Here is a 12,680-nt window from a genome sequence, read left to right as displayed (position 1 = left end):
GCTGAAGTTTGCGCGATGGCAGGCTCTGTCAAATCTGGTCACATATGTTGTCCGGAAAACGGAGCATGTTGGCGGCGTGAAGCAAGGGGAACAGTCGCTCCAGGGCGCTGTTGCCACACTCGCTATCTGCTCATGTTGACCCACCCCGCTCCCCCGCGCTCCATAGCTTATCTTCATTTGCGCTCCGCTCAGACCCCGCACTCGGGAGCAAAAGAATAATGATGCACTGCGTTGTCAGACGCATGTAGCAAACACGCAGCACGTGCCTCCGTGTCTGTCCTTGCGGCCGGACATGCTCAAACATGTGGTGCACGGCCCCCGACCGGAACGGCAGGCGGTTCTCGCTCCGAAGCCGCTCTGACCCGTTTTAAAACCCTCTCCATGCGCAATTCAAAAGTCCCGCCGCTCCGCTCCCCACTCTGCTCCGCTCACGTGCTCTGCCTGATATTTGGCAATATTTGTAATAACTGTGATGTGTTAGATTTAAGAACATTGACATGCCGCCTGACGGCTAGATACGATGCACAGGCCTTTGTACAATACGATTCACAATACAGAGGATACAATATGCATCGTAAATAATATACGTTGATTTTGAATAATGACCATGTCCTACAGAATTCATTCCAAGAGCTCTTAAATTCTTTATTATTCTGTACAGAAAGTACATTTCAGGTCCACTGAGATTAATTTAAAAAAAATAGGATATGCTTAAATGGGGCTTTTATGTTGTCTCTTGTGTTTCTGGGACAATTATTGCAATGATTTGTGTTATGTGACACCATAGTGGTTTATTTTTCAAAACGGCGTCATGCCGTTATAAAAATGATAGCCTTTTATTATTATTATTTTCGTTTTATTTTCGTAACAGACCTAATTTGCATTATCTCTCAACATCACAATGTGTGGACATCATGGATTGCAACTTTAATAAAAGTTATACAATGAGAATTTAAAGTAGTGCAGTAAAATCTTAAAACGCACAAGAAAGTGTTATGAGTACACATGATGCTACACTCTCCAGTCCACCCTTAATCCGAGTACACATGATGCTACACTCTCCAGTCCACCCTTAATCTGAGTACACATGATGCTACACTCTCCAGTCCACCCTTAATCTGAGTACACATGATGCTACACTCTCCAGTCCACCCTTAATCTGAGTACACATGATGCTACACTCTCCAGTCCACCCTTAATCTGAGTACACATGATGCTACACTCTCCAGTCCACCCTTAATCTGAGTACACATGATGATACACTCTCCAGTCCACCCTTAATCTGAGTACACATGATGCTACACTCTCCAGTCCACCCTTAATCTGAGTACACATGATGCTACACTCTTCAGTCCACCCTTAATCTGAGTACACATGATGCTACACTCTGCAGTCCACCCTTAATCTGAGTACACATGATGCTACACTCTCCAGTCCACCCTTAATATGAGTACACATGATGCTACACTCTGCAGTCCACCCTTAATCTGAGTACACATGATGCTACACTCTCCAGTCCACCCTTAATCTGAGTACACATGATGCTACACTCTCCAGTCCACCCTTAATCTGAGTACACATGATGCTACACTCTCCAGTCCACCCTTAATCTGAGTACACATGATGCTACACTCTCCAGTCCACCCTTAATCTGAGTACACATGCTACACTCTCCAGTCCACCCTTAATCTGAGTACACATGATGCTACACTCTCCAGTCCACCCTTAATCTGAGTACACATGATGCTACACTCTCCAGTCCACCCTTAATCTGAGTACACATGATGCTACACTCTCCAGTCCACCCTTAATCTGAGTACACATCCTACACTCTCCAGTCCACCCTTAATCTCGCTGTCTGTTTCTATGAACATATTGTGCTGTTGTGAAATGCTCATCAAAGTGTTTTTGTGTGTGTTCCAGTACAACATGGACCAAACCAAGCATGCAGTCTTCATAAGCAACAAGTTTAACTTGGTAAGTTGGTTCCCTTAATTTAACCGGTTCTCAAAGTCCCAGGGGTCTTTGAGGCGGTTCCGGGGGGGGGGGGACGGACGACATAAACTGTTTTGAACAGTTTAAACAATTTTGACAAATCTTCTCTTATGTTGTTCCCTCGGCCTGGCATAACATTTTCCAATTGGCTCTGCCACCCCCAAACAAATACCTGTAAACATTTTGGGGTCCTTGACATGAAATGGTTTGAGGACCTCTGCATTAAATGTTTGGATTGGGTCCAATTATCCGATTTTATATATTTTTTAATTTGTAAAGTCTGCTCATCAATCGAATGTGTTTGAATTCAGTCTATTGGTATGCTGAAAATCCAGAACACTGCTTTTCAACAGAAACGGACGAAGAATGATCATTAATATGGTATGCTCATACCACCAGAACATGCCTGGGCATGTTTTTACTGCACCTTCTTTACATATATGCACGATGAAATACAGTTTCCTTCTATTTAGATTCTACTTTTCTATAATGGTAACGGATGTATGCACAGTACAGGACAATAAATAAAAGACTATTTGTAAACCCCAAATCCAAATTTGGGGTTTACAATTTGGGGTTTACAAAGCCTGTATAAAGGTATTTTTCCACTGTAAGCACTCAACTCAAAACCCCCCCTTTTTTCATGTCATAGTATGCAATGTAACTAAATTATTCTTAAGTTATGAGACTGGAAAATGTAGCTTAATTTCCAGTTTACAGTTAACTACACAAAATCGTTGACATTGCCAGAGCTTTGTGGCAATGCTCTGGCATTGAATTCATTACAGGGATAATTAATGGGCTGCCCCCCCATGACTAATTGGTATATAAAATGACTAGGGATGTACCGATGAGACATGTTGTCCAATATAGATATCCAATATAATGAATTGCTGTTATGGCCGATAGCGATAACCAATATGATCTCATTCTGTATTCAAAAATATATTAATTTTGCCATTCTGAATTTACTCTGAATTAAAAAATGTTCCAACTTGTTGACTCTTTTGAAAGCTTCCCAGAAAACACTGATAATCACAAAAGTATTTTTCAGGCTTTTTTCTTTTTTTCCCCAACAAAATTATATAATAAAATAAGGTCAATATCGTCCGATACCGATGTGTTGGCCGATTAATCTCCCATCACTAAAAAGGACACTGCAATTTGCATGTGGCAAAAAAAAAGTCTGTCTGACTTAATTTTAGATTTTTGCGTTTGCTTAACTATTAAAAAAAATTAAAATAGCAAGTCATAACCCATTAAGACCTGAGGACCTGATTCTACACGTAGTCTTAAATCCTAACGGTTTTCTGAAAACCCATGTTTCTGTATCAGTGGTGCTCAAACGTTTTCATGTCAGGGGCCTGGCCCCAAAAATGTATTTGGCCGCCGCACCCCCAACTGAAAATATGTTGTTTCAGGGACCCCCAGAAGCAAAGTTTTAATTTTTTAAATGACAAACGGGTGCAAATCTTTTAATATTTTTGCTGGAACGACATAATTGTCAGATGGGGGTCGGCGGCCAATTACATATTTTTTTTTTTGGGGTCCTTGACATCAAACAGTTGGAGAACCACTGATATAGGCCCCTTTTTAGAAGAGAACGGTCTTCATAGAAAACGGCAAAATAAAGTTTGCTGGGGTCCCTTTAGACGAGAATAGCGTTTTCGGGGGGTGGAAACGCAACAAAGTGAAAACACCTTCCAGAGTGGAAATCTTTGAAAACGCTGTTTCCTCCCATCTCCATGTAAACAGGCAAAACGGTGAATCCGCAAAACTTGTGACATCATGGCTCATGTGGGTTCACAACACGATATGTTTATTACATTGATGCAGAACCGTAGGCGATATTTGCAGTTCCTAGAATGTCATAGTGGTGGTGGTTCTTGTACATGGTCTATCTGGCAGTCCGTCAGTGCCACCTAGCGACCTGGCATGGACATTAAAGCGCTTTCATTCAAGGTTCAAGGTTCCTTTATTTTGTCTCCCAAGGGAGACATTTGTCTTGGACCCCAAGGACCCGCCCTGCAGCATACAGATACAATACAATACAAGACAACAAAGGCACACAGTGACCCGTACAACATTAAAAAACCACACACCAACATACCTAGTGCAAAAGAGGAAGAACATCACCTCATAACCTTCGACCCCTACCCTGTCTGCCCTCTGCAAGGACTCCGTTAAGGAGTGTGATTGACAGAGGGACAAAGGAATGCTTGTACCTATTATATTTGCACGCATGGACCTCGTACCTCCTACCTGATGGCATTAGCCGATACTCAGGGTATAGTACATGGGAGGGGTCAGACACAATTTTCTTAACCTGTCCAATGGTGGCCTGCTCAAAGATGACCTGGGGGGTGATCGGAGGTGTGGACATACCCATGATCTTCCCTGCCATTTTGGCTAATCTAAGGATCTCAGATTTGTATTTTACAGTTAGGTTTCCAAACCAACTGGTGATACCATACCTTAGAATAGACTCTATACTAGCTCTGTAGAAGATCAGCATTATGTTTCGACTTACACCAAAAAGTCTGAGCCTACGGAGAAAATGAAGGCGTTGGTGTACTTTTGCACACATACTTGTCACATGGGAGTGCCAGCTTATATCACAATCCATGTGCACTCCTAGATATTTATAGGAGGTGACCTGTTTGATGTCATGACCATGTATGGTGCTCGTGGTGTGGTCACCTATAGACCTGGGATCCACTACAATCTCCTCAGTTTTCCTTACATTAACTTGTAAGTGATGTTCATCACACCAGGTTACAAACCTGTCCACTCCAGTTGTATGGCTACTGGTGTTACCTTCACTTGTGAGTAAACTAAGTATAACAGTGTCGTCAGAGAACTTGACTACACACTGATTGGACTGTGAGCTGACAGTCATTTGTGTATAAGGTAAACAAAAGGGAGGAACTAACTGTCCCCTGGGGGGCCCCTGTACTGCTTACTGCTCTATCAGAGAGCGCCAAATTAAATCTCACCTGTTGTGGCCTGTTAGATAGAAAGGAGAAATACCATCTAATCAAAACTGGATTTACCTTCATCTCAGATAACTTACGAAGAAGAATGTCTGGATGGATTGTGTTAAAGGCTGAGCTAAAATCAACAAAGAAGTCTTGCATATGTTTTTGCTCCCTCTAAGTGCTTCAATACACGGTGTGTTGGTGTGGAAATCGCATCACTAGTTCCCCGATTCCGTGCATATGCAAATTGATGTGGATCTAGTGATCGCTCAGTTTCCTTTCGGAGCTCCTCAGTTAGGATTCTCTCCAGGGATTTGACCACATTGGAGGTTAATGCTACTGGCCGATAGTCATTATTCTCTTGTGGACAGGGCTTCTTTGGGACTGGAACTATAATAGATTTTTTCCAGATTTCTGGCACAGTATAGGTGTCCAAGGATAGCTGAAATAGACGCTGCCATGCAGGAGTTAATTCCTCAGCACACATTCCATCCGGACCTGTTGCCTTGTTGGTCTGCATAGATTAAACACCGTAGTTACAGAACCTGGGTCTATTGTTATCCCGACATCATTATATGGTAGAGCATTTAATACATCCCAGCATTCTCTGACGGTATCAGTCTCAAAGCGCATGAAGAACTCATTTAGCTCATTTGCCCTTGCACTCTCATTCTGAGCAGCCATGGGCTTCTTAGTGGGTTCCATCTTTGTCATTTTCCTAATAGAGTCCCATAGTCTCTTGATGTTGGAGTTAGCTAACTGCTGCTCTGCACGCTCTTTATGCTGCCTCCTGGATTCTCTCAGCTGTTGATTGAGGTCCTTTTCCGCAGCCCTCATAGCTGCTGTGTCCCCTGTCCTAAAGGCTGTCTTGTTTCGCCTAATGCAGTCCTTTATTCCCCTTGTGATATAGAGCGTCGCAGTCCCGCCCCCTACCATGGACCAGGAAATGAAACCCAATGCATTTTTCCCATAGACATTTCTTAAAGTATTTATTTAAAGACGGTTACGCCGCGGACAAAGCCAACTCGAGTCGTGACAACTCATGACAACACAAACAATATTTTGGACCAAACAAATAATTACAAAGAAGAAAAACAACAAAACAAGTGTTGTAACCTGCCGTTTTTTTCTTCTTTCTAATTATTTGTTCGGCCCAAAAAATTGTGTTTGTTGTCATGATTTGTCACGACTCGAGTTGGCTTTGTCCGCGGCGTAAACGTCTTTAAATAAATACTTTCTGAAATGTCTATGAGGAAAATGAACGGAGAATCATTTCCTGGTCCAGGGTAGGAGGCGGGACTGCGACGCTCTATAGGGTTTATTGTTTGGATATTTTGTTCTGGTTTGCTGGGGTATTATTGAGTCCACACAGAAGGTGATGTAAGCGGTTATCGACTCTGTGGCTATGTTGATATCTGCATCATGAAGGAAGACATCCCAGTCTGTACGGAGACTGGGATGTGCACCTTCGTGTAAAGGCTCGATAAAAAAATGAGAACGCCACAGGACTTTGCCGTTTTCTCTGGCGTCCGTTCTCGTGTAAAAGTGGCTATAGAAAGTCAGGTTTTTCCAGAAAACTGTCATGATTAAGAAGACCTTTTGTAGAATCTGGTCTAAGTCAGGTCTCGGTGGCTTAATGGCTCAAAGGGGGGGGGGGGGGGGGGGGGGGGGGGGTTGGAACTTGGTAGGTCGTGTGAAGGAGGTTTAACCCATTTAGACCTGAGGCTGATAGGCCTATCTCACAGCCCGCTTTCCACGCCCACTTCCGGTAAATAGTGGTGTCTTTAACATGAGCATTTACACGTTTTTTTCTCTGGAGAATCTAAGTACATTTTCTAATGTAAAAATGTGACAGACCAATATTATTATGAAGCAAACAAGATGGTAAATCAGGTCGAACAGATAGAACAAACCTTACCTTGAGAAAACAAAAGTTGTAGACTTCTTAAATTACCCCTGTTAACATGAAGCGTCTATGGAGTGACGTCACGCTATCACCACTAACCCCGAAATGGGGCGTATTTAGGGGGGCGGGGAAATTCTGTGAGATAGGCTTATTCTAAAAAATGTCTTCTAAATTCTAAAAGGTTTCTGAAAAACCTATGTTTCTATGTCAGTGGTGCTCAACCTTTTTCATGTCAAGGACCTCCAGAATTATCTGTATTTGGCCGCCGACCTCCCATCTAAAAATATGTTGTTCCAGGGACCCCCCCCGGAAGCAAAGATTTGAGTTAAAAACGTTCGCTCTGAAAGAATATATATATTCAAAGATTTGCGCCCCATTTTCACGATATTTAAAAAAAAATTGCAGACCTACAAGCTCGTAGCGCGGCACCGAGTGCAGCAAATCTGCTGTTTTTCAATAGCTAAAGTATAACATAATGCTTAGATCGCCAAAAGCACTTCCCGTCCTGAATGGGTTAAACTGAAGTCATGCGCTTTTCTCTTCCCCCCCCCCCCCCCCCCCCGCTCCCCCCCCCCCCCTCCCCCGGCAGAATGCTCCCGAGGTCCTGGAGGACGCCATGTGCTGGCTGGAGCGCGCCGACGAAGACATCATCACACGTGTCCAGGAGCTGGGCCACAAGCAGCTGTGCTTCGCTGTCCTGCAGCACCTCTTCACTGAGTGTAAGTTCATGGGATTCATTCAAGTTCTCAGTCGCCACGACTTGATTTCAGTCCTTGGTGGATTCCATAGAAGCCCAAGCGCAAGGCTTCCGTGAAAGCATTGCTGCACACCGAAAATAGCTGCTCTACAAGCTCACAGCGTGTTTCTGGAAGAAGCATCTTCCAGGAACACGAATGTTTTCGGAAATGTCATAAAAGCAACCTTAATGCCTCAAATCTGTGATTTCTTCAGCTGGTCGACCTAAATCTTCATCATTACATTTTCAGTCTTGAGATTTTCTTTTGCTTTATTCCATGTGTAAGACCAGCTCGCATCATTGTCCTCCTCTTCACGCACGCACGCACGCACGCACGCACGCACGCACGCACGCACGCACGTACTCGGCATTGGAACGTATACATTAGAATGCAATTTATGTTTGTGGTACAGGCTTTGTACGACAGAACTTGGAACAGGTCAGAATGTATGACTTCCAATGACCAGTAATCAAAATAATTTACCATGGTCAAAATAGGACATGCATGTAATGATTTTATTATACTTATTATCTTTTATACAAATGATTATGCAAAATAATTCAAAAACGGTGTCCGTTTTAAACTTGTAGACTTTTTTTTCCTTTCAACAGATGAATTCACGAATGGAAAATATTCAGATGTTTTGCAAAAAGTATTGGGACTACCTCAAATAATTGTGATTTTTGTTGTTCATAAGGAGAAATGTGTTTCCATAAAAAAGCTGTGGTCGAAAGTAACATTTACTGTACTAGAGTATAAATTTGAGGCATTAACTATTTGTACTATTTGTACTATACTACTTGAGTATTTCCAATTCCCAATACTTTTACTTCTACTCCACTATATCTCGGATCCAAATATTGTACTTTTACTTTTACTACATTTATTTGAAAACCTTCGTTACGGTAGTTACATTGTTGCGAACTCCAGTGAGCCATTTACTATGTAACCCAGCAGAACATGTCTGTCTGTCTAACACCACCCACCCGCCACCAGAGGGCGCAGCTGTATCACACACACACACACACAGTAGAAAACTTAAAAAAAATAAATAAAGAAACTTAAAAAAAAGAAGAAAAAAAACTTAAAAAAAAGAAGTGTGTGTGTGTGTGTGTCAGACACAACAGCTGTGTTCGCTTCCTGCGTTCACCGTGTCTTACTTAAGCAATATTACACGAGAGGGTGTGGGTTAACGTGATTATTGCCACGACAGGGATGCGGTGAGGAACGACAACAGTTACCCTTAAAACTAAGAAAATCGCTGAAAGAATATATTTTTTTAATGACAGTTGTAGTCACTACGACCACAAATGTCCCAAGAAACTAGCTAGCCTAGCCACAGAGTTTGCTAGCGCTCTGGGAGAACAGAGCAGCTGAATTATTTGTTTTGATTAGGTGGTGAATGGTGCTGGTTTAACCCACGGCTAGAAGGCTGTTTCAACCAATCAGATTGCTTCCTCGAAACGACCTGTGGTATAATTGTAGTTACACTGGAAACAAATGTACAGCCTGGTGTGTGTGTGTCTCCTCTCGTTTCAGATGCGCAGTATGTGCAGGCCATGGGGGAGAACAAAGAGGGGACCATGGTGTCTCTGAAAGCCACCCCAAACAAATGGGCTGTTGAGGTCAGAGAACAGAAATGGAAGACTCCCCGCGCACACATTTCCAGCGTTGTTTTCGTCGACTAAAACTATGACGAAAAATGTTCGTCGGCTACCTCTTTTCACTGACGAAAACGAAATGAAAACTAACCCATGATGACTAAAACTAAGACTAAATATACTGACAATGTCGTCAACAAATACAAACTAGACTAAAATGTTAGGAAGGGACTAGTGGACAAGAGATCCACTATAAGTCATTTTACAATTGTTGGTTGCATGCTGAAAATAGCCGATCTACAAGCTCACAGATCGGAGCTTGTAGATCGGCTATTTTCAGCAAGTGTAAAAACAGTCATTACGACGGCATCAAGGCCCGCCAAAATACATGTTAGTCGACTAAATCAACTGTAGATTTAGTCGACTAAAATCGTATGATATTTAGTCGACTAAAACTAGACTAACACTAAAACATTCCAGGTGACTAAAATGTGACTGGAACTAAATGAAAGCTCTTGAAGAGACTATGACTAAAACTAAACTCAAAATGTGCTGCCAAAAACAACAGTGTTCTGCTCCCATATCATTAAACTTTAGCTATTGAAAAATAGCAGATCTACAAGTTCATAGCGCGGCACCGAGTGCCGCACTATGAACTTGTAGGTCTGCTATTTTTGAAAAATCGTGAAAATGTGGCCCAAATCTTTGAATATATATTATCTGAGCGAACGTTCTTAACCCATTTTGTTTTTTTAAACATTACGTTATAATTTAGCTATTGAAAAATAGCAGATCTACAAGCTCATAGCGCTTTCGTCGAGCCGAAGCTCTTCCTCAGACCTTCACACAATGTGTAGACCAGTGGTTCTCAAACCTTTTCTCAAACCTTTTGTAAGTCGCTTTGGATAAAAGCGTCTGCTAAATGACTGTAATGTAATGTAATGTAATGTCAAGGACCCCCAAATTGACTTGTATTATCCCGCAGACCCCCCATTTGAAAAGCTATGTCAGGGACCCCCATCTTTTTTACAGCTCTAGCAGTGATTCTCAACCATTTTAATTTCAAGGTCCCCAAGTTTGACATGCATTAGGCTATGGACACCCATTTGATGGCATTTCTATCTCTGGAACCCCAATTTATATTGTAAAATCACTGTTAATTTAACCCTTATGGTGTACAAATGGACCCGTTAGGTTCCATTTGTACATTACGATTTGTACACTAGATTGTAGTGGACTAAATCTACAGTTGGCTTTGTCGACTAAAAATACATGTTGGCGGTGCCTTTATGGCATCGTAATGCCAGACTTTTACACTTGGTTGCATGCTGAAAATAGCCGATCTGCAACACGTTGTGAGCTTGTAGGTCTGCTATTTTCAGAGGGCAACCAAACATAAAATGACTTTTATGACTAAACTGTCTTTTAGTTCTACTGGGTCTCTTCTCCACTAGTCCCTCCCTAACATTTTAGTCTAGTTTTTAATTTGTTGACGGAATTGTCAGCATATTTAGTCTTAGTTTTGGTCGTAATAGCTTTGTTTTTATATAATACCTTTTTGTTTTTATATAGTTTTCGACATAAAAAAAAAGGCAGTCGACGAACATTTTTCGTCATAGTTTTAGTCGACGGAATTAACAATGACACACTGTGACATTGCACCTGTAAAGACAATAATAACAATCTGCCAGTTTTCCATGTTGAGAGTAAATGACGTTTGGTTTGTGCTCCTCAGAAAAGTGATGTGATGAGGATTAAAGGGAACGAGCACTTCACGGAGAAGAACTACGAGGCTGCAGTGAAGTGTTACTCCAAAGCCATCCGATATCAGTGAGTCTTAGCCCATTTTGACCTGAGGACGATTCTACAAATCTCTTCTAAATCCTGACGGTTTTCTTCAAAAACTCATGTTTCCATGTTCGTGGTTCTCAACCTTTTTGCATGTCAAAGACCCCCAGAATTTGGCCGCCGACCCCCCTATCTGAAAATTATGTCGTTCCAGGGACCCTCCAGATGCAACGTTTTGAGTTAACCCATTTAGGCCTGACCTCAAAAAATATTTTCACGATTTTTCACAAATAGCAGACCTACAAGCTCGTAGCGTGCCACTCGGTGGCGCGCTATGAGCTTGTAGATCTGCTATTTTTCAATAGCTAAATTATAACCTAATGTTTAAAAAACCAAAAGGGGTTCCCGCCCAAAATGGGTTAAGAACGTTCGCTCTGAGAGAATATATATTCAAAGATTCGCACCACATTTTCACGCTTTTTCTAAAATAACAGACCTACAAGTGCTTCACTGCCTGGTGTGGCAGCTGCACCGACCTCAACCGCGAGGCAATGCAGCCCTGTACGACGATCACTGTGTCGATTGATTGATTGGAATATTTATTAACAGTTTGCAGAATTACAGTACATTTCAAGCACAAACTCAATACAAAGACTGTTAACTGTGAGTGGACGACCCAATTAGGCATTACACTTGTTTACAAGAGGGTCCACCATGTTCAATTCATCGGCAGAGCTCGTGGAATTCTAATCCTAATCTGTTTGAGATGGTGCCTTCTCAAAGTGATTCGTCTCGTCTGACCACATGAACACTAGTGTGTCCCCCTATTAAAAGCGACTTTGGGCTACTTTTGCTGTAAAGTTGCTTGTAAAAATTGGTGGTTGCGTTTCTTTGGGGCTTGTTTTTTTAAAAGTGCACTTATTTATTATTTAAAACTAATGCTTATCATGGAATGTCAAAAATAAAAAAACGTAAAAAAGTACAGTGTATATAAAAGAGTCACACAGATTGTGATGGTCTTGATGTATTACATTGCTTATTTCTCTTGCAAAATCTGGCAACACTGGCCCCAAAACAGGGACGCCTGTTAAAAAAGAATTATTACAAGTATCTGGAGGAACGGGAATCTTCAGTCTCCCGTCAGGTCTGAAGGTCCGTCAGAGAGGGACATCAACTCCCCTGCTCTCATTATGCTTGTGAAAACAACTTGTAATGTCACAATCAAGTGACATACAAGGTTGTGACATGACCCCCCCCCCCCCCCCCCCCCCCCCGGGGTCACGTCACAACCTCCTTTGTTCATGTTAACCCATTTTGACCTGAGATCAGATTCTAAAAATGTCTTCTACATCCTGACAGTTTTCTGAAAAAGCTATGTTTCTATGTCAGTCGTTCTTCTATTTTTCAAAAATAGCAGACCTACAAGCTCGTAGCGCGCCACTCGGTGGCGCGCTATGAGCTTGTAGATCTTCTATTTTTCAATGGCTAAAGCATAACATAATGCTAACACCAAAAGGGGTTCACGCCCGAAAATGGGTTAATCAGGAATTTGGTTGTGGCCCCGCCCCTCTCCATTCGGGATCTCCTGTGTTTATTCCCTGCCAACATTTCTTCTTCTTTTTTTTAATGTTTTTGTGGCTTTCGCCTTTATTTTATATTTTTTTCATGGAGGGAC

General features: G+C 42.0%; 1 protein-coding gene across 1 annotated transcript in view; it reads left to right on the top strand.

Moving 5' to 3' along the window:
• ttc3 (tetratricopeptide repeat domain 3) overlaps positions 1-12,680 on the top strand; it is a 64,432-nt gene that overhangs the window by 9,415 nt on the left and 42,337 nt on the right. The window contains exons 6-9 of the mRNA XM_079508491.1: positions 1,924-1,977; positions 7,469-7,598; positions 9,156-9,241; positions 10,953-11,047. Coding sequence (XP_079364617.1) covers positions 1,924-1,977; positions 7,469-7,598; positions 9,156-9,241; positions 10,953-11,047 — 365 coding nt within the window. The remainder of the gene's footprint in view (positions 1-1,923; positions 1,978-7,468; positions 7,599-9,155; positions 9,242-10,952; positions 11,048-12,680) is intronic.

This window comes from Electrona antarctica, assembly GCF_951216825.1.
Source record: "Electrona antarctica genome assembly, chromosome: 8".
Lineage (NCBI taxonomy): Eukaryota > Metazoa > Chordata > Actinopteri > Myctophiformes > Myctophidae > Electrona > Electrona antarctica.
This window is presented reverse-complemented; position numbering and strand designations above follow the sequence as displayed.